This window comes from Natator depressus, chromosome 4 (genome assembly GCF_965152275.1).
Source record: "Natator depressus isolate rNatDep1 chromosome 4, rNatDep2.hap1, whole genome shotgun sequence".
Lineage (NCBI taxonomy): Eukaryota > Metazoa > Chordata > Testudines > Cheloniidae > Natator > Natator depressus.
In genome coordinates, this window is record NC_134237.1 from 15111097 (window position 1) to 15130631 (window position 19535).

The 19535-nt window shown below is 41.5% G+C and overlaps 1 protein-coding gene across 2 annotated transcripts in view; it reads left to right on the forward strand.

Annotated features, from left to right (window-relative positions):
* Window positions 1-504: 504 nt before the first annotated feature.
* The window catches only part of ANXA3 (annexin A3), a 34902-nt gene continuing 15871 nt past the window's right edge, over window positions 505-19535 (forward strand). The window contains exons 1-6 of one of the 2 annotated variants that reach the window (XM_074950467.1): window positions 550-625; window positions 3071-3108; window positions 4589-4741; window positions 16212-16299; window positions 17923-18017; window positions 18818-18931. In XM_074950467.1, coding sequence (XP_074806568.1) covers window positions 4739-4741; window positions 16212-16299; window positions 17923-18017; window positions 18818-18931 — 300 coding nt within the window. In that variant the 5' untranslated portion in view covers window positions 550-625; window positions 3071-3108; window positions 4589-4738. Of the gene's footprint in view, window positions 626-3070; window positions 3109-4588; window positions 4742-16211; window positions 16300-17922; window positions 18018-18817; window positions 18932-19535 lie in introns of both variants that reach the window. The other variant, XM_074950466.1, reaches the window with a different exon arrangement.

Below are 19535 nucleotides of genomic sequence, written 5' to 3' on the forward strand. Positions count from 1 at the left end.
CCTTCCTATCTGCAAATGGTGCTTGCATCACACAGTGGGCTGTGACTGGCCATGGTGACAAGAGACTTCTTAGCCAGCCCAGTCGCTGCCAGCTGTGGCACCCACCATTCCCCTCTGCACTTTCTTTCTGAGTGATCACACCATGAACCTCCACAGAGCAAGCACACCCGCGCCTTTCAATCAGTTTGTCGCCAGCCCAGCTGTGGTGTTTTCACAGCCGTTCTAGTCACAAATGCAGAAGAGAGAGAAAATCTGCCTTGGCCTTCGGCCATCTAAGAAGGGGGGCGGGAGGAAATGACTCACTTCAACGCATCTGTGTTCGATTTTGTTGGAAAGGGTAAAAATATATTTAAGTTCAGCTTCGCCCCCCCTGCCCAGGGACCGCAAGAAGGAGAGGTCAGGTGCCCTAAGAGTGGAGAAGGCTGGAAGGAAGCAGCCCGGGGAGGAAGGAAAGGGAGCTGCTGCGATGGGGTGGAGGAGCGGGGAGGGTTTTCCAATAAGACCATCGCAAGGCAGGTGGGGCCTGCGGCGGGGGCGGGTCTGGGCGGCGCCCGCTCCTCTCCCTGCTGCTGCGGGCGCTGTTCGCAGCTGCTCTCGCCGCAAGTGGTTTGTGGGGACTTTCCAGGTACGTGTCTCCGGGGGGGAACTGAGAACGCCTCGTGCTTCCCCAGGGGCCGCTGGGCTTCCCCGCTGTGTCAGGCGCTGCCGAAGACCGGGGCAGCGGCTGCGCTTTCCCCACAGAGCTGCCCCCAGACCCTGTCGCTCGGTTCCCGCTGCGTGTGGCGCATTACCCCGCAGCTGGGGTGAGCGTCTGGGTCTCTGCCCCTTTCCCGCCCCAGTCCGCTTGCGCCAGTGGGTAAGAGTGAAATCTGGGGCAGCTGGCAGTCACTGCGCACCCAAGAGCGGAGAGATGAGCCCCCCTGAACTTCGGAAGTGTCTGTTGGAAAGCCAAGCCACACCCCTGCCTAAATTAAACCTAATTATTCACCAGGTCTTTGTGCACGAGTGTCCTTAACCCTCTCTTGGATCGCCTTCAGGGGTTCTCAAATATTTTAACATCTTCCCTTGTGGGCCACGTACCTTCCCACTGGCAAGTGAAGGGCAACTCAGCAATTATGTACATGGAACAATATTAAGGGAGTGTTTTAATATGTATTGTAGCTTTTTAAAAATATGATTAGGGAGATGGAAACAAGGAGGAACAGCTGTTGCTTTTTGATCAACCAGTTGTCCATAGATTACTAACAAGTGTTCTGTAAATTTAGGCCCCAAACCCACAAGTAGTTTTGGAGCCACTGGACTACTCAGTTTCATTTTCAGGGGTAGCTCCTACAGCCTTGGTGTGTGGGACTTGCAAACACTGAAAGAGAAACACTTCCTGACCACATTTGTAGTAACAGTGGATCTTATTTTTTAATCCAATTTTTAAAATAAAACCTACAGTGAGGACACAAGCTGCCTGACCGTGTTCTTTTAAAGAAATTGCTTAAAACAGGATTTTACGTAGGGGAGGTGATCCTTCATGCAGGATTCACTGAATTTAACTGATAGCATTTGTCATTTGGTTTTCTGATGCTTGATAGTACAGATAAGTAGACAAATGTGTGACAGGGGATGGATCAGTTGACGATTACCTGTTCTGTTCATTCCCTCTGGGGCACCTGGCATTGGCCACTGTCGGAAGACCGGATGCTGAGCTAGATGGACCTTTGGTCTGACCCAGTATGGCTGTTCTTATGACCAAAAGGGTCCAAGGATTCCAGCCAGTAGATGCATAAGGCTAAAATCTACTGGCTTGGATAACAATACAAATAAAAATATGAAGTCTTTTTACTAAATAGAGACAGGACTTATTTTGAAGAAACTTCAACTTCATATCTTTAAACTACAAAATTAAGTCCTAAAAATCTCAAACTTCTTCTTGGGGTGATGCAGAATCTTGGAGGAACCTAGAAAGGCCCAAAGAAACGATGAAAAGGTTGTTATGCTTTCCTGTGTGTGAATGGAATTTTACTGTAGGATGAAATAAGGGTGGTGAAAGAAATGGTTATGTTTCAGCATTAGTCATGTGTATCTGAAGCAATATAAATAAATCAATGAACAATTCAAAACTCCTGTCAGAGTGAGGAACCAGTTAACTTAGGACAGAGTCCTGCAACCTTTACTCATGAGTAATTCTCCTGTAAGGAGTGCCATTGTAATCGATGGGGTTGTTCAGAAAGATAGAGCTGTAAGGGGGAAAAGGGCCCAAGATTTGTAATTTTTTTCAAAAGATAGTCCACATCCTTTCATCATAAAATGTTCCTGCCAATGGAGGTTAGACTGTTTTATTCAGACCCCCCCCCTTGTAATTTCGTGTTGGTTGTGGCGTAGGAAGGGAGACTAACTGAACTGTTTTCAGTATTGCCCATTAGCTAGCCTGGATCTTTAATTTTAGCAGAAACCTTTAGCAGACCACTGATTCAGACCACCCTTATTTCATCCTACAGTTAAGCAACTTTGAGTCTAATTCAGCAAAGAAAACTCAGTTTGCAGGAGGAGGTGAAGTCAGAGTTAATAAATCTGGCTATCCCAGTCAAGGTAGAAGGTGGTGGACAAGCACACAAACCAGATCTGATAAGAGGGGGAGGAGAAAGGAGAGTCTGCCAACTGTTAAGACATTTTTTCCAGATTTTTCGTTTTTATAATGTCAGGGAAGGCGGGAGGATTTCTTTTAAACAAAACATTGAGCTGAGTGAGTATGTTTAAACAATGTGTCTGCCAAATGGAAAAATCCATGTAAGGTTCTGTCTTCAGACTCAAATTCTGTACTGTGTATGCTGTCAGAGCACAAATAAAGTCTGATCCAAGACTCAGCAGAGCTTTATAGTTTCCTGAGAGTGAGAGAATGTAGTTTATTTATTTTAATCCTTATAAACTTTTACCTTCGCTCTCAGTAAAAGGTTCCTTAAAAAAAAAATAATCTGCTCTGTTGGTTTTTAAACATTGGAAAGTTGGTAACTTTGTTTTTTATTATCAGTAAATATAAATTAGCACAATGTCTTCTATTAATATCTGATTTGTTTTTCAGGTTTTCAGTGAAACAATCAAATCATGGCATCAGTTTGGGTGAGTTTAAAAAAAATTATTAAAGATAAAAATCACAGGACTTTCCAGAAGTTTTTTCTCCCTAAAAGTGAGGCAAACCTCCCACAAAAAGAGTATCCCTGTGGAAAAGAAACAAGATCAAACTTTTTCAAACACACAGATGTTTGTCACTTCTAATGATCGCTAGAAGGTCAGTTAGAGCTTCTGGATATTTGCTGCTTTTGAAAAACAGGCCAGTTGTTCTAGGCACCTAAATATGGATTTAGGAGCCTAATTTAGGACCCCCATTTTTGAAAATCCTGGTCTAGATGCACACTTCACCTTTTTGATTTGTTTCCGGATCTATGACACCCAGCACCCTCGAGAAATAGCTGTGAGGTGAAAGAATTCCCTGTTTACCTTACAGAAGTATCCGTCTGTGCCTTTATGGATGTGTAAAATAAATGCCGAGGAAGCTCAGGAAAGGAAGTCTGCCTGGGAGTTGTTTGGCGCAGACTATTGGGAATGAGGTTCTGTTCCTGAGTCTTCCATTGACTGCATATGAATTTAAGCAAGTCTTGCTTTCTCATGTGCTTTGAATATAAGAACAATGGAAAGGTATCTCCAGTTCTATAAACTTCATACACTATACACTTTCACCTCATACAATACTTAGCTCTATCTACCCCAGGCCAGGTACCTGAAACTTTCTGATTAGCCTTGACAGGAACCAACTGGGTTGCTATTCTGTCCTGGAACGACCCTGCTCCAGTTTTAAAAGATGCACATAACCTTCCTCATCTTCCCAGGTTCTGAAGGGCCCTGAGTCCTTAGTTGGACCACCTGGATTCAGTGATGTGTGGAGGCTGTTGTGTTCAGGCATTTTTACTGGCTTGAGCATGAGAGCAACTACTCCCACAGGGGCGATTTCATCTCGGAGGTGGAAGTGCTATGTCATTGAATTAATGGCATATAGAATTGAGACAGAACATTTTGCTTTGTATTAATGTTTCAAAGTGGGACAATACCCCAGTGGGTAAATTCACCTTACTGACCTAATGCAACAAAACCCTGCTTGGAGACTAGAGAGTTCTGTTTTATATAGATTCTTCTACAGTCCTCTTCACTGTAAAGACCTGAACTCTGATCCCTGCAGGTTTCCCTACTCCAGACAGACATAAATACATAAACTGGTTACAAAAATGACACATCTGTGCTGAAAGATTGCTGTAGAATAAGCGAATCCATTTATGTTTGAAAGCTGTCTCATGAATGCCAGTGTTAGAAGAGCATATTTTATAATTGCCATACTAGTCCAATGGTTGGAACTTGAGGCAAGACCAAATCAGATTGGAAATAAGCCATAAATTAACTGTGAGGGTAATTAAATTGTTCCAATGATTACCATGGGATGTGGTGGATTCTTCATCACTGACAATTTTTAAATCACAATTTGATGGTTTTTCTGAAAGATCTGCTCTCAAATAATTCCTAAGACAGTTCTGTGGCCTGTGTTGTACAGGAGGTCAGACTAGATGATCACAACAGTCCTTTCTGGCCTTGGAATCTGTGAGACTAGCTGGAGGTGTGTTTCCAGTGAACAAGATGTCCTGGGAAGAGAACAAGCAACTCCTCCTTCAGTAAATATTGTCACAGAAGAAGGCTACAAACAATGGTACAAAAAGCAATACAAGAAAGAAAAGCATGTTTGATGTGGATTTCAAGCTAAGAAAATTTTCAGCCAGAAAGCTGGGTGGAGAAACTCGATAGTCCTTTTGAGTTAAGGGAAAGTATTTCTAAATATGTCTGCAATGAGGATGAGAAGTGCTTCGCCACTTATTCAGAACTAAATAGAAATTGAAGTAAACCTGGTTGATACCACTCTCTGCAATGACAATTTGAAAGAAGTAATTACACACTGCAGTGTAGATGAAGTAAATCCTCTAAACAGAAAACTAACAAGAAGGAGAGTGTTAAGTTATGGCTTAAAAGGGTTGTTATATGATAAGAGTTCTTAAAACAAGACAGATCATGCCTGTCTTTTTAAGATGTTATTTATTAGGGGTAGTTACACAAAATGCTTCCAGCACCAAAGGAGCAGGATCTTTTTCTGGAGCTCTTCAGGCTCTGGGTATGAATCAACTTTGACAATTCCTCCTCTGTAATTATACCGCTTTTGTTTTTGTAGGCTCTTGATAAAAACATAAATTTTGGCTATTCCAAGCAAACTCTCTTCCTGAAGCTTTATGTAATTTGATGAACCTGCCTACAGGGGTCATGAGGTAGCATTGCCTGACTTTGAGATACTTCAGCTCTGAAGAGGACTTAATATCTCATAACCATTCACTGCTAGCTCACTATTGCATAACTAGACTAGAGCATTAATAGAGAGATGGTCCAAACCAAAATCCAGATTCAAACAGCTTGACCTTTGGGAAAGTAATGAAATGTAGTTATTTGACAGCAGTTTGGCCTGTGCAAAGGGGTGGCAGTCCAGTTCCAACATAGGTATTCACATTGCACGTGGAAGCCTCATTAGCACTCTGCAGAGGCCAAAGATTGTTAAACTGGTATTTTGTTTGTGGAGTAAAAATTGACTTCCATCTTCATAGCAGCCAGTAGATCCTTTTGTCTTCCCTTGTCATCTGATGCAGCCTTTCAGTCCCTCTGCACCTAACTGACTTCATGTCTGTCTTTAGACCCTCTTTCTTGTCCATGACCCTTCCCTCCCCGCCCCCCATAGTCCTTTCTCTCATGAAACTAAGCCAAATCCCCATTCCCTGTCCATCTGTTTTCAGACTGATCATTTATTTGTTCTTCTCATAACCCAGCATATGGACTGTTGCTCCCTGTAGCATATGAAGTATTGCACCCTGCTGCATTTCTGATGACCATTTATCCTACAAATAGTCAAGTTCTTTTTGAACTTTTGAGTATGAGTAGTTTTATATGACCATTGTATTTTGCTCTGTAATAAGGTAGTGTCAAAGCATTGCATTGATGAATGATTTCTTGAGTACCTATGCAACTTCACGTGTCCTGGAACAAAAGGAGACAGTTGCCAGGAAAGGATTGGTGGGATAAGGGACGCTGAGGGGCTACAGCTGCCAAAAGTGGGCTTTAGGTTGACTAGGCATGGAAACGAATGTATTCTCTGGCCCACAGAGATGGTCTCACCAAGACAGGGTTGAGGCAAGTTAGCAGTGCATGGGCGGGGGGGCAGGGAAGCTCATACTACCGCTGTGCATGCGGTATCTGTTCTGTGGATAAATAGAGGCCATCCAGCTGTAGGGAAATCAGTCTGGCACCATTCAAATTTTCTTTTGAGGAAGAAAGTCCTCCCAGGAGGGAGATATTGCCAGACCTAATAAACTAGTCCCAGGTGTGCAGTGACTCAGAATGTAGCTTGGAATGCATGGAAGGGAATGAGTTTGAGCCACTCAAGTCTGTTGCAATTCAGCAGTGGAGGTTTCTGGAAGAGTGGTTGTGATCTTGGAGACTGCACCGTTACTGGTGGTGCTTGCCCTGGACTTCACCTCTGACCATGTATCCATGGGATTATGTGGTGTGGGGAAGGCATTTTAAAAACAAAATCTTCTAGGATGTTAGTTCTTCCAGGACCCCTGATTGCTTTCCCCACAGTTCAAAATAGGTTGAATGAAGCTCATTGGACTTCATCCTGTTCACTGGAAAGTGGTGTGAAAGCATATTATTTTGGAGAAGGGATGCTAACTGTTGTGGTTTCTTAGCCCAGCTGGGATGATAAACAGCTGTGAGATCTCAAGGATAGACTGCTAGAAGCCTTAGATGTCCCTAGCCCTAGAAGTCTCTAGGTCAGGTCGGGTTCAGAGCTCCTCCTTGCTTAACTCTCTAAACCCAGTGACCCTCAGCTACTTTCTATTCAGTCTCTCTTGTCTCTCACCAGTTCTTAACACCGCTGCAGCCAGGTCAGTTCTCCTTTCTCCGCTCTTCTCAGCTTGAATCAGGAACTACCCTTTTCTGGGACTTTTTACTAGCTGGCCTCTGATCCCAACCTCGCACAGAGTGTGGAGTTCCTGTTTCTTTCAACAGCAGGTTCTTACAATATGAACGCATTTTGTTGCAGCTGTAAATCACCACGTTGATTTGCTTTTCAAACATCCTTCTTGACTAGGATGGAGACCTTCTAAATAATAAGTATAACCTTTGAATGAAGGGAATAGTGCATATGAAATAAGGGAAAAGGTTGCTGAGGGGGGAAGATCTTAAGATGTAAAGGACTAATGTTTGATTTAGGGGGTGGTAGAGTATTTACTGTGCAAGGAAAGCATGAGGCCTCAAGTGATTTCATCTGAAGTATGAATATTTGAGATTTGGCCTATTTCATGCATTCATTAAAAGATGGGGGTTTTCTGGCTGGAGAAGGAAAGGAAATGTTACTGTCATACTTTGATCCTTGTATTTTTCATAAGACCTAACACTGTCTAATGTGAAGTACTCTTGGATCTCTTCAGTTGACATCTGTTAGCCTGTGGTGCTAATTCAGTGTTTCAAAACTATTTTGTTTTACTCTGACAGTTTTGCAGTACCCCACAAATTCTCAGTTTTGCTGTGTCAGAACTTTGGCAAATCTTCAACTGTGAGGAAATGGTATTTGAGGCACGAGTCGGTTACTTGTAAAATAGTCACTTTTCAAGGTGTGGCTTCATCTGTCCCATTCACACTAACCCAGGTGGTTAGTGACTGTCTTAATGAGTGTGGCTACCTTTCTGGTTTACCATATACCACCACCATTTCCCCACTCCCGCCCCCCCCCCCAGGTTGCTGGAAAAAACAGATTGTAGATTCCATACTTGGCTACAGTTTTTCAGCCTATCTTTCTCTTTATTAAAATAAATTGAGATTTGTAGAACATCAGACGCTTATGAAACTTGAACACAGGAATTGCCATACTGGGTCAGCCTGGTGTCCAGTGTCCTGTCTCTGAGGGAAGGTCTACACTTAAAATGCTGCATTGGCACAGCTGGAGCACTTAAATGAAGGCACTGCTACACCAACAGAGGAGAGTGTAGTTACTCCACCTCCCTGAGAGCTAGTAGCAATGGAGAAGCGCTCCTGTCAACATAGCACACTTTAAAGAGGCAGTTAGGTCGGTATAACTTTGTTGCTCAGGGGTGTGGATTTTTCACACCCCTGAGCAATGTAGTTAGACCAGTGTAGACCAGACCAGACCTGAGTCTCAGTGTTTTGGGGATTCTCGCATCTTCACCTAAAAAGGACAATTAGACTGTTTTCCAGCTCTGGATGTCTTAGCCAGCCATGCAAATTGACCAAATAACTACCAAGGCTGTAAAGATAGTAGCTGGTTGTAGAGTAACTTTCCCACCTGCTCTCAAAATGCTGAAGGTGGGATGATTTAGTGAGATTTTTTTAAAAGGTTTATTACTGTAGCAGGCTGGACTGACACATTCACAGTCTACAGCAGTAGCTTATGTGATTAAACTTTAGAAATAAACAAGAATATTTGTTTGGATTTTTTTTTTTGGCCTGGATAAACTAGTGAAAGATATAAAACCCAATTATTTTTGCTACCAAAATTTCTTGAAACTCTTGAAATTCAATGACAAATTCAACCTGAACTTGTCTCACTGTGAAAAGCACTGCACTCAATGCCTCCTCTAGTCTGGACATCTATTCTGCATGATTAGGCACTCTCCCTGCAATTGATAGCACATGGGTACCATTGCACCCCCACAGAACTCAGTGACTCCATGTGGGTGCAGCAATCCACCTATGCACTGGCACTGTGAAGAGTAGACTTTTTTGCTAATTCACACAACTGGGAGATACCTTGCCAAGTAAATGAGCAAACAATTTTAAAAAATGGGTATTGAATTACAAAATGGACTTAATTTATTTTATCACCGTTTTCTCTCAAGTCTAAATTTCTGGGACATCATAGTATACTGGTAAACATTATCACAGTTTATTTTCTAAAAAATTAGTGAAATCTTAGGAGATCCTACAACCCTTACCTTTAATGTAATACAGCAACTCTTTTGAATTGGTTTTAATTGGGTGGTTTTTATTTTCCATGAGTATCATTCTCTCTAGAGGAGACCTTAAAGCACCTAAAGGTACATCCCCACTGCAGTCAGAGGCTACGAATAGCAGCATGAGCTAGTCACGTCTCTGGCAGGCTTGTACTTGAGCCGCAGCTGACACTGCTATGGCTTCACTTCTGTTGGAACCCAAACTAGCAAGAGATTTAAGCTAGCTCAGGTATGTCTACACATGCTGAAATCACACCTCTGAGTGCACTGAAGACTTACCCTAAATGAGTTAGGAGCAGAAGTCCCATTCACCTGCAATGGGACTTCTGCTCCTAACTCACTTAAATGCTTTTTAAAATCCTGTTTTTATCATTATCATTCATAGGTATTCATATCCAGAATCTGATTGATTTGGAGTGCTTAATCTGCTTGTAGGCAGATGGCTTTCTTGTTTTTGTTTTGTTGTGGGACAGGAAAGGATAAGGAAGAGAAACTTGGCTCAGCACTGCAGTCCACATGCAAGGCAGAAGTCCCACCAAAGCCAAAGGAAGTCATGCCTGGGTATGGGATGCAAGATCAGTGCCCTTTTGGTTACTTCCCGTGATTTAGTTTCGACCTGCATTCAACTACACTTCCTCAGGACAAGCAGAGGGTTATCTCAATAAAGTGAATGTGTGCCAAAAATAGCACAGACTTTGTCTTCGGGATAACTGTATATACAGTGCACCACTCTATTGGCAATGTAGTGTTGGTGGGAACAATCTCAGGAAAGTGCTAGCCATGTATACTTATTATTTCTGTCAATGCTTTGAGCCCAGACATGTCCAGAACAGTGGAATAGACAGGAGTGCAGAATCAGGACAAGGTAACTTTTTTTAAAATGATGTAACTAAGTCAACATTCCTGAAAGACTGAGGTCATAGCCTGTTTGCTTTTTTTCTCCACACCCACAAGGGTATAGCCCTGTTTCCTCATTTAAAGAACTTAAATACAAGCAGGGCAAGGAAATGAAATAGGATTCTGGTTGTGGATTTCCTGTCTTATGTAGCTGATCAGTGCATTTTTTTTTTTTTTTCAAAGCTTGTCCAGTTTCTTCCCAAGATTTTTCACTCGCACTGCCTTACAGTAACCCTTCAGTGGGAGGAACTGAAATATCCTCAATCCAGTGCTCTTTCAGCAGACTGCCATTAGATAACATTTTCTAGTTCTTCATTTTATTAGTTGCATTACAACAGTGCCTACAGACTGCAGCTGAGACCAGGGGCCCATAATACTAGGCTCTGTACAAAGTCCCAGCCACAGATTTTACAGTCTAAATTAGTCAACATAATTGAACTGGCTAAGTGTTGCCTCGAAGGGGTATGTGTGTGGGGAGCTGGAGCTGGACTACAGGAAGGGACAGTCTCCTGTGATAGACCCTGGAGGAAAGAAACTCCTGGTAGAAAGCCTTGGGAGTTGTGGCTGGGTAGAGAGCCCCCACTGGAAGTTTTGTTTGTTTTGTGAGCTTGATTGTTTAGACAACAAATGGAGGCCGGAGGTAAAGGCTGAAGACTAATCTGGGCGTGGCTGATAATTCATCTGGCTGGTGAGGAAAGTTGCCAGCTTCCATACCAATTGTGAGAGAGCACCAAAAAATGGGGGAGAGGGACTGTGTTGGTATTGCCATTTTTACAGATGTAGAGCAGCATTTCCCAAACTTTTTTGGCCACAGAACACTTTTTAGCCTATTACGGAATTTATAATATTTTGTAGTTCGGTTTTCAAATAAAAAATTGCGTTATTTATGCTCAAATATATTTTATTTTATAAAACAAAGCAAAAATACAAATTTAAAATAACTTGAACGAACAATTTCTAACTGGAAGCGCGTATAAAGTAGTACAAAAATCAAGTGCAAAAGTCAAAATTAAATGCTAGATTCTTTCACGGAACTACCTATTCACGTTGTGCAGAACACCAGTGTTCCGCGGAACACACTTTGGGAAACACTGATGAGGGGAATTGAAGCACAGAGGAGCTAAGTGACTTGGCCAGGTCCTCACAGGAAGCTTGGGGCAGATGGAAATTAAAAACAGACCACCTGAATCCCAGTCCAGTGTCGTCTTCATACACAAGGCCATGCTTTCTTTAAAGCATAAACATATGCTGGCAGAAATGGAGATGGCTGACAAATATCTGTTTCCCTGCTTAGTGAATCAAGGTGTATACATGGTGGGCCAAATTAATTGACTGTGGTGAGCTTACATGGGAGAGAATTTGGCCCTTTGTGCCCACTGTGTGCAGTGGCTTTAGTACGCTTACTTTTATCTCCCATTCAGTTTACCTCTACTGAATCTGTCACTTCTTAGCAATATTTTTCTATCTTTAAACTGACTGCTAGTTATATTTGGATTTCAATTTTATTGAATCCCCCTCTGCTGCACCCCCCTGCCCCCAATAAAGAGAGAATGGGGGTGGGGGGAAGACGGAGAGGAGAGCAACACCTCAGTTTCCTTCTGCTAGGAGTTAGTCGAACATTTTTTTTAAAAGTTAGACCAAAGCTTTTCACTTTTTGTCTGAGGTTCCTCTGCCCCAAAACGTCACCCGCTCTTTAGTGGTCCGGTCAGCCAAGTGGCTGTGCCAAGCCTCTCTCCCTGGAGGCAGTCTGCTCTTCAGTCTAAGAAGGATGAGTTGTTTAGCTACAAGCACTTGAGAAATCTTTAAGTTCTTTAAGACTTAAATCCAAAGAAGTGTTTCGTGGACTAAGTTACCAAATGTCACCTATCAGACAGTATTTGGCCCTTCTTTTCTGAAAACATGGATCAGATAATGTTGTCAATTACCAGGTTTAGGTAGTTAAAATATGTGCCTAATCTCAGGCTGGTTACCAGTGAAAGAAAATGCACGATGCTTGACAATCTCGGCAGAGACCCCCCTAGGGTAGAGTGGGCAGGGAGACTGCGCTCAGTCTCCAACCGTGTGTCCTTTTGGGTCAGGGACAGGGTTGAGGAACGCTGTTGGAGTAGTGCAAGGGAGCTGGTGCTGCTGCCAGGGTTTTAAGTGTTCTGTTGCTGAGGAGAAGATCTAGGTTTCCAGAGCTGCAAGAGTTAATAAATTTCTCCTTGCATACCCTAAATATGTTTGGGTGCTAAATACATATTAAAGTAGTAAATTACCCTACTTGTCATGTTGCTTCTAATAAAAAAAAAATAATGTGATCTGAGTAATTAGTGTTAATTTCAATCTTGTTAATACAAATTAATAATCACTCTGGGACTCTACAGTTCAATGTTAACCACTGGAGCTCTGTGTACTGCCTTATTGGATATTCTAGGAAGGAAGATCATGTTCAGATTATCCCATATTGAACTACAAAAACAATGATAGGGGTGTCCTGTTGGGACCCAGAGGTTATTCCGTGTCAGAGTCTGAGACTGAATCTTACCACTGCTGTTGTTTCAAAGTAAGTCTTCCCTGTTTATGTATTTAATTAAAGTAGCCACACTGGACAGTATTTTTGTCAGCAGGCAATGATTCACAAGATATACATTAGTAGCTGGGGAATAACTTGCTTGTGTTTGACATATGTTCACCAAGAAGTGCTGTTAACTTTTGTGGGAACGAGGTGTAGCGAAGGAGTCCGTGATGAAGGCAGTAGTTGTACAATAATGTTGCACCATATCCTGGTATTAAACAATACTCCAGGAGTTGCCAAACAGCCTATACAGGGAAGCTTACTGCTATTACTTTCATGAGGAAGTTTCACCTTCAGATCTGTATCTAAACTAACGTTAACGCTTTTTTGTCTTTAATTCGATAATTATATATAGCAATCCTTTAAGTATAGCAGCACTTGGTTAATCATAACCGCCCCCAAATGTTTTACTGGGGGGGGGGGGGGAGCCAACTTCAAAAGTGTTCAGCTTGCAAGGTTTCCTAATACAGGGTGATGATTACACTCCATTCAGTTAGTAAAGACAAAATCAAGTGTCTATGAAAACAATGTTAAACACTTCAGGAAAAGCAAAATCAAACTGTCCATACAACTCAGTGGGGGGCAGGGGGAAGGAAATCAGGTCAGTGTCAATCTGGGGAGAAAAGAGATGATTTGAAGGTAAGTAAAACTGTCTCGATATGTAACAATATACACTGTAAAAACAGAGTGAAAACTTTGCGGAGCAGCATCTTGTGGGATTTTTATTTGACATTGTTTGCCATGCCCACCTGAAAGCTTGAAAATTAAAATTTTTCATTGAGTTTGTAACATCCAGTTAGCAAATACGTTTGGTTTGTATTTCTAATGGTAATTAAAATCGACAGTGTAGCACTTTTCATTTACCTCCTTGTAATTGACATGAGAGGTCTGTAACAGATATGGCAATTTCTTGCAATATCTTTGGGAGATCTTATTGAATTAAGTTTAAATAGCTTTGGAGTCCACTGTATTTTAAATGCAAAGTTAATGTATTGTTGTGGGAATGTGTAACTCACTCCCTCTCTCTAGGAGGGAGATGTGGCTAGTGTAAACCCTGGGAAGTGTTACGAGCTTTAGAAGACTATTTCATACAGTGTGCCAGATGAGAAGGAACTTTTGGGACAAAGTTGTGAGTTTCCTAAGAAATACCTGGGGGGAGATGAATGCAAAGTCCCATCTCCATACTCCACCTTCTGAAGCTATCCGTGAGGAGAGAATCAATCTGACTGATACAAGGTCTCTGAAGATCAAAGACCCCAAGTGTATAAAGAAAAGGTTAACTTATGCATAAGTGTGCTTGTTCAGAGCTAAGGCAGTTATGAATTTGATTCAGTTTGAAAGACTGATTATCTACCAGAGTGCTTGTTTTCATGTGTTCTCTGTAATACTTTCACCTTAAGAATAAATCTGCTTGCAGAGAAAGGGCTGTGAGGTAACTTATAACTGTGGGTAATTAGGCTGTTTGCTTTGTCCTCAGTGGCTATAAAGCGCAAGCGCAGGCCTGTGTAGGCAGTCTGACGTGTTAGGGAACACAGTGCAGGCTGCACAATTCCTTGTCTCCAAAAACCGTGATCAGGAGGAAGAGAGACACAGGTGTCTGCCCAAGAAAGGTGAGGGCCGATGAGCCCGAAGCCTCGAATAGGTGCCCTTACTGACCATGAGGGGGAAACACAGGTGCAGTTTCCCAGAACTGTGATACTTTCTGTGTAGCCTTGGAAATAAGAACTATAACTGCTACTGCACAATGTGTAGTCACAATGTGTCTCTGTTCAATGATATGTGGTTTTTAATCTTTCTGTGGCCAGTGGCTCTTAACTTTAATAAGATCATTAAAGTGCATAGAGTCCTTTGTATCAGGTTTCAGTAACTTTAAAGCAGGTCAGAGTTGAGGCTTAAACCAACCTATTAACGGAATTATTTTAATATAAAGATTTGTGCTAAGGCACTGAGTGGAACTAGCTAGAGTATGAGAAGTGGGGGGGGGGGGAGGTGAAGCTTTTCAACATCTGTGGATTCACTTGAGTCCTGACCTGTGCAACCCCTTCTGTTTCCGTCCTGGCCTTCTCTTGAGGAGTGATTGCTAACCGTACTGTGTTGTGGTACGTTAGTGATGTGTACACGTGCAAACAAATCTTTGAAAGTTGCCACTGATTGCCGTGGTGCAATATTTTGGGGTGCCCAGTTTGATAACACCAAGGCCCCGAATCTCATTAGATGAACTATTGCAGCTCCCATAGTTCAGCTGGATTTGTGGTTGCTCATCATCACTTCTGAAAATCAAGGCTATGGTGTTTCAGGTTGGTCCCTGTCAAAATATTGACATGAAATTGACACATCCAAAATCAGGTTCCACTTTGAAAAATTTTGGCTATCCCAGGTAAGATGAAAGTATCAAACTCCCTTTCCCTTTTATCCCCCAGCAATTGAATTTAGGTCATTTTATGTGAGCCACTAACCCACTACCCTAATGCACCATCCACCAATGAGTCAATAACCCTTTTACTTCAGATACATTTTTCGCTGATAATATTCTGCACAATTTGGGTGTAGTGGGGAAAGAGGATTTTGGCTTATAAAAAGCAGTGTGTGTACCTTTTTCTAACAATGTAGAAGCTCTTTATTAAAAAAAAATCCAGGCTTTTGATCAATGTAGCTAGTGTCCAGTGTGAATTAGATCTATTTAACCATAAATTGTATTCAGCAACATGATGCAATCCAATTTCTTTTCCCTGTTACCACCCAGACCTAATTTTGCTTGCTTTAAAAATGATCGTCTTCCCTCCGGCACATTGGTGTTTTGTGGGGAAAGCAATGTAATTATGATTGAGATTAAAGTAACTTGCTTTGCTATAATCTGATTATTTTTGTTTTTGTTTGAAATTTATATTCCAGTCATGCCCAGAGGCCTCACTGAAAGTTATTTCAATATTTAGAATTTCAAGCCTGTGCAATCGCCATTTCCCCTGTGTGTCAATGCTAGAGCTTTCCTTCAGTTTAATACAAAAAGGGTTATCCTGGCATGGAACTTTCTCTCTTTAATAATAATAATCATCATAATTAAATTAATATAATAAAAAAAGCAGGGGGGGATGGGGGGCAACAAATCTCCGCATCACTAATCAAGACGATGAATGCTTCAAAAAGCCTGTGAACAGGGGATATAGTGGCACCAGCCTTGCTGGTGAATCTGCCAAAAATGAGTGTCTTTTGCTACAGAAATAAGTTTGAAAAAACACGTCACCATGGTTTAATAAATCATTGTGCATATATAACCCACTGGTGAGTATGTATTATCATATCCCCAGAGGATATGAGATGTTACAGGCCCCAGCTACAGCATCTGGGCTTTTTGAGCTGCCGCAGCTTGCGTTATCCTTTTTGAACTGGGGACCTCTGGAGCCATCTCCTCATTTTATGGATGGGGAAACTGAGGCAAGGTTGCATAAGGCCAGTGAGAGAGTTGATATCAGAGCTGTGATTAAAATGTGGGAAATCTGCACTCCCAGTGCTGAGCTCAATTACATTTTAAACACTAGTTTATTGTTGCCATGGTGAAAATATGAAGCAACTGAAAACAGTCTGTCAAACTTCAAACCTAAAAAAAACTCTTTGGGGATTTTTGTTGCTGTTAGATCTCAAAATGTTGTTTTGATCTCTAGGTTGGAAGCAGAGGAACCATTCGAGATTATACAGGTTTCAATGCATCCAAGGACGCTGAAACTGTTCGGAAGGCAATTAAAGGAATTGGTAAATGTGTATCTAAGTTTCACTCCTATATTGTTACAGAAAAGCAGATATGGTATTCTGTGTGTCAGGCTTTGCACAGAAATGCTGGAATTTGGTGTGCCATAAAAACGGACATACTGGGTCAGACCAATGGTTCATCTAACCCAGTATCCTGTCTTTTGACAGTGGCCAATGCTAGGTGCTTGAGAGGGAACAAACAGAACAGGTAATTATCAAGAGATACATCCTCTGTCGTCCACTCCCAGCTTCTGGCATCCCTGACCATCTTGGCTAAAAGCCATTGATGGACCTATCCACCATGAACTTACCTAATTCTTTTTTGAACCCTGTTATACTGTTTAGTCTTCACGGTCTCCCCTGGCAATGAGTTCCACAGGTTGACACTGAAACATTTCCTTCTGTTTTATTTTAAACATACTGAATATTAATTTCATTGGGTGAACCCTGGTTGTTCTTATATAAAGTAGTAAATATTTACTTATTCACTTTCTTCACAGGAGTCATGGTTTTATAGACATCTATGATATCCCCTCTTAGTTGTCTCTTTTCCCAGATGAGACATCCCAGTCTCTTTAATCTCTCTCCTCATATGGAAGCTGTTCTGTACCCTTAATCATTTTTGCTGCCCTTCTCTGTACCTTTTCCAATTCTAATACATTTTTTTTTTTTGAGATGGGGTGGCCAGAGCTGCACACCATATTCAAGGTGTAATGCCTCCATGCAATCAGTAACTATGATGACTGGGCAAGTTCACATTTTGATAAGGTGGTACTACTTCAGCCACCTCATAGACATTAAGGTCAGGAGGACCATCATGATCCTCTAGTCTGACCTCCTGCACAATGCAGGCCACAGAATCTCACCCACTCACTCCTGCAATAAACCTCTCACCTATGTCTGAGCTATTGAAGTCCTCAAATCATGGTTTAAAGACTTCAAGGTGCAGAGAATCCTCCAGCAAGTAACCCGTGCCCCACACTGCAGAGGAAGGTGAAAAACCCCCAAGGCCTCTGCCAATCTGCCCTGGAGGAAAATTCCTTCCCAACCCCAAATAAGGCAGTCAGCTAAACCCTGAGCATGTGGGCAAGACTCACCAGCCAGACACCCAGGAAAGAATTCTCTGTAGTAATTTCAGGTCCCGCCCCATCTAACATCCCATCACAGGCCATTGGCCCTATTTACCATGAATATTTAAAGATCAATTTAATTGCTAAAATCATGTTGTCCCATCATACCATCTCCTCCATGAACTTATCGACTTTAATCTTGAAGCCAGATAGGTCTTTTGCCCCCCCCCCCCCCCCGAAAGCCCCCTGACACTAAGATCTCTGGCTAGGTCTCATCTCCATTTGAAGGGGTTTTTGCCTTCTCCTTTTCTGTTTGCTTTCAGCCAGTGCCCAGGATGGAGATTAGTTTCAGAACAAATTGACAAATCAGTGAGGACGACTTGGTTACTAAAACGCTTCCTTGCTGAAGTATAAAAGTGAATAATATGCCTCTTTTCCCAGTGAATTCAAGCGAGTTGGAATAACTCGTTTTAGTTTCAGTGCATTAGGAGTTTTGTTGGGTTGTGTAAAAAAACTGGGAGTTGAACAACCTTGAGTAAAATGATTTTTCTTTCAGGGACGGATGAGAAAACACTGATCAGCATCCTCACTGAGAGATCAAATGCTCAGCGGCAGCTGATGGCTAAGGAGTACAAGGCAGCTTCAGGAAAGGTACAGCTTGGGGAGGATAGCTGACAGTAAAAATATCCTGTAGCATCTTCATTATGCAAAACTAATCTGTATGTGCACAAACCCTAATATTGCTTAATTATGAGACAGGATATGAGAAATGAATACATTTAAGTAACTCATTTGAATTTATAGCTAGCTCTGAGAATAAAGGAGGAACGCTTTGATTAGGAAAAAACTAACCAATACAAACTCTTTTCAGTGCACCATTAAGCAATGAAGCATGTGCTAAACAAGGAGCCAAACAAGTGCCCCTGTTGTTTCAGTGTGGACTAGGCACTGAAATAAAGTAACTCTTACCATTTATTTTTGGGAAGATGACAAATGAGTTAAGGCTGGGAGTTAAAAGGTCCCTTTTCCAGCATTTGCAGTTGCCCTTTCCCGGACCAACTAACACATGAATCTGATTCTCTGCCTCCTCCATTTTCTCTTGAGAATCAGTATATCTACATTTCTGGGGTGGGGTTTTTTTTTGTTTTTTTTGTTTTTTTTTTAAGACATAAAGTGGACTGACCTTAATTTAGCCTTAATTTTGAAAGAGTGGAATTAGCGTTCTAAATAATAGTAGTGGTTTGTGTTTTTTTTGTGTTTTTGTTTTGTTTGGAAGGAAACTTCAAAAAGCGACACAGCCATGAGCAAGATGCTTCTGAAAGTAGAAATGATTGAGGAGAAGCAGGGTGGAATTATTCCAATAGCAACAACTAAACTTGCCATTTCATCTGGAAATAATGTGATCTGTGAAAGTGCAATCTAATCACCCTGGGTCTTGCCTGTTTGTTTAGGACCTGAAAGATGACTTGAAGAGTGATCTCTCTGGCAATCTGGAGTGTGTTATAGTCGCACTTGTAACACCACCAGCTGTGTTTGATGCTAAACAGCTTAAGAAATCCATGAAAGTAAGTCTGCAAGCAAATGTTTCATACTTTTGATTTAGAGCGTTTAGAAAGAAGGTAAATATTTTGTAAAAAATTTCAAAGGAAATGAAATTTTTTTTTGTTTAAAATTTTCCATTACATTTTTTCCAAATGAAAAAAATATTTTAGTTTCAGTAGGGAGAGGAAAAACACTAACATATTTTTATGATTGGGGTGGGGAAGTGAGGGTTCCACACATCTGAAATGACTTTTTTTTTCAAAATATTTCAAAAAAGTTTCATTGAGAAAACAACAAAAAGTAACCAAAACCAAATTTTCACTGAAAACTTTGTTTTAGTCAAAATGGAATTTTTTAAAACCAAAATTGAAATTGTCTCTACTCCTTAGTTTGTTATGCAAAATATCAGAGTGATGGAAAAATTAGTCCATTTTTTAGGTGTCATATTGGCGGGCTATAACATTTTTGTAGTGCTTCAGTTATAAGTAGGCAGGGGAAACCATGCAACAATTTATTAGCTATTCATTGCCAGAAACTGTTTTCAATTCCTGTCTTTGTTGTAAGTGGGGATATGAGTTTGGTGTTCTGCTGCCTATTCCTATTTCAGGTCACTAAAACAACACTTAA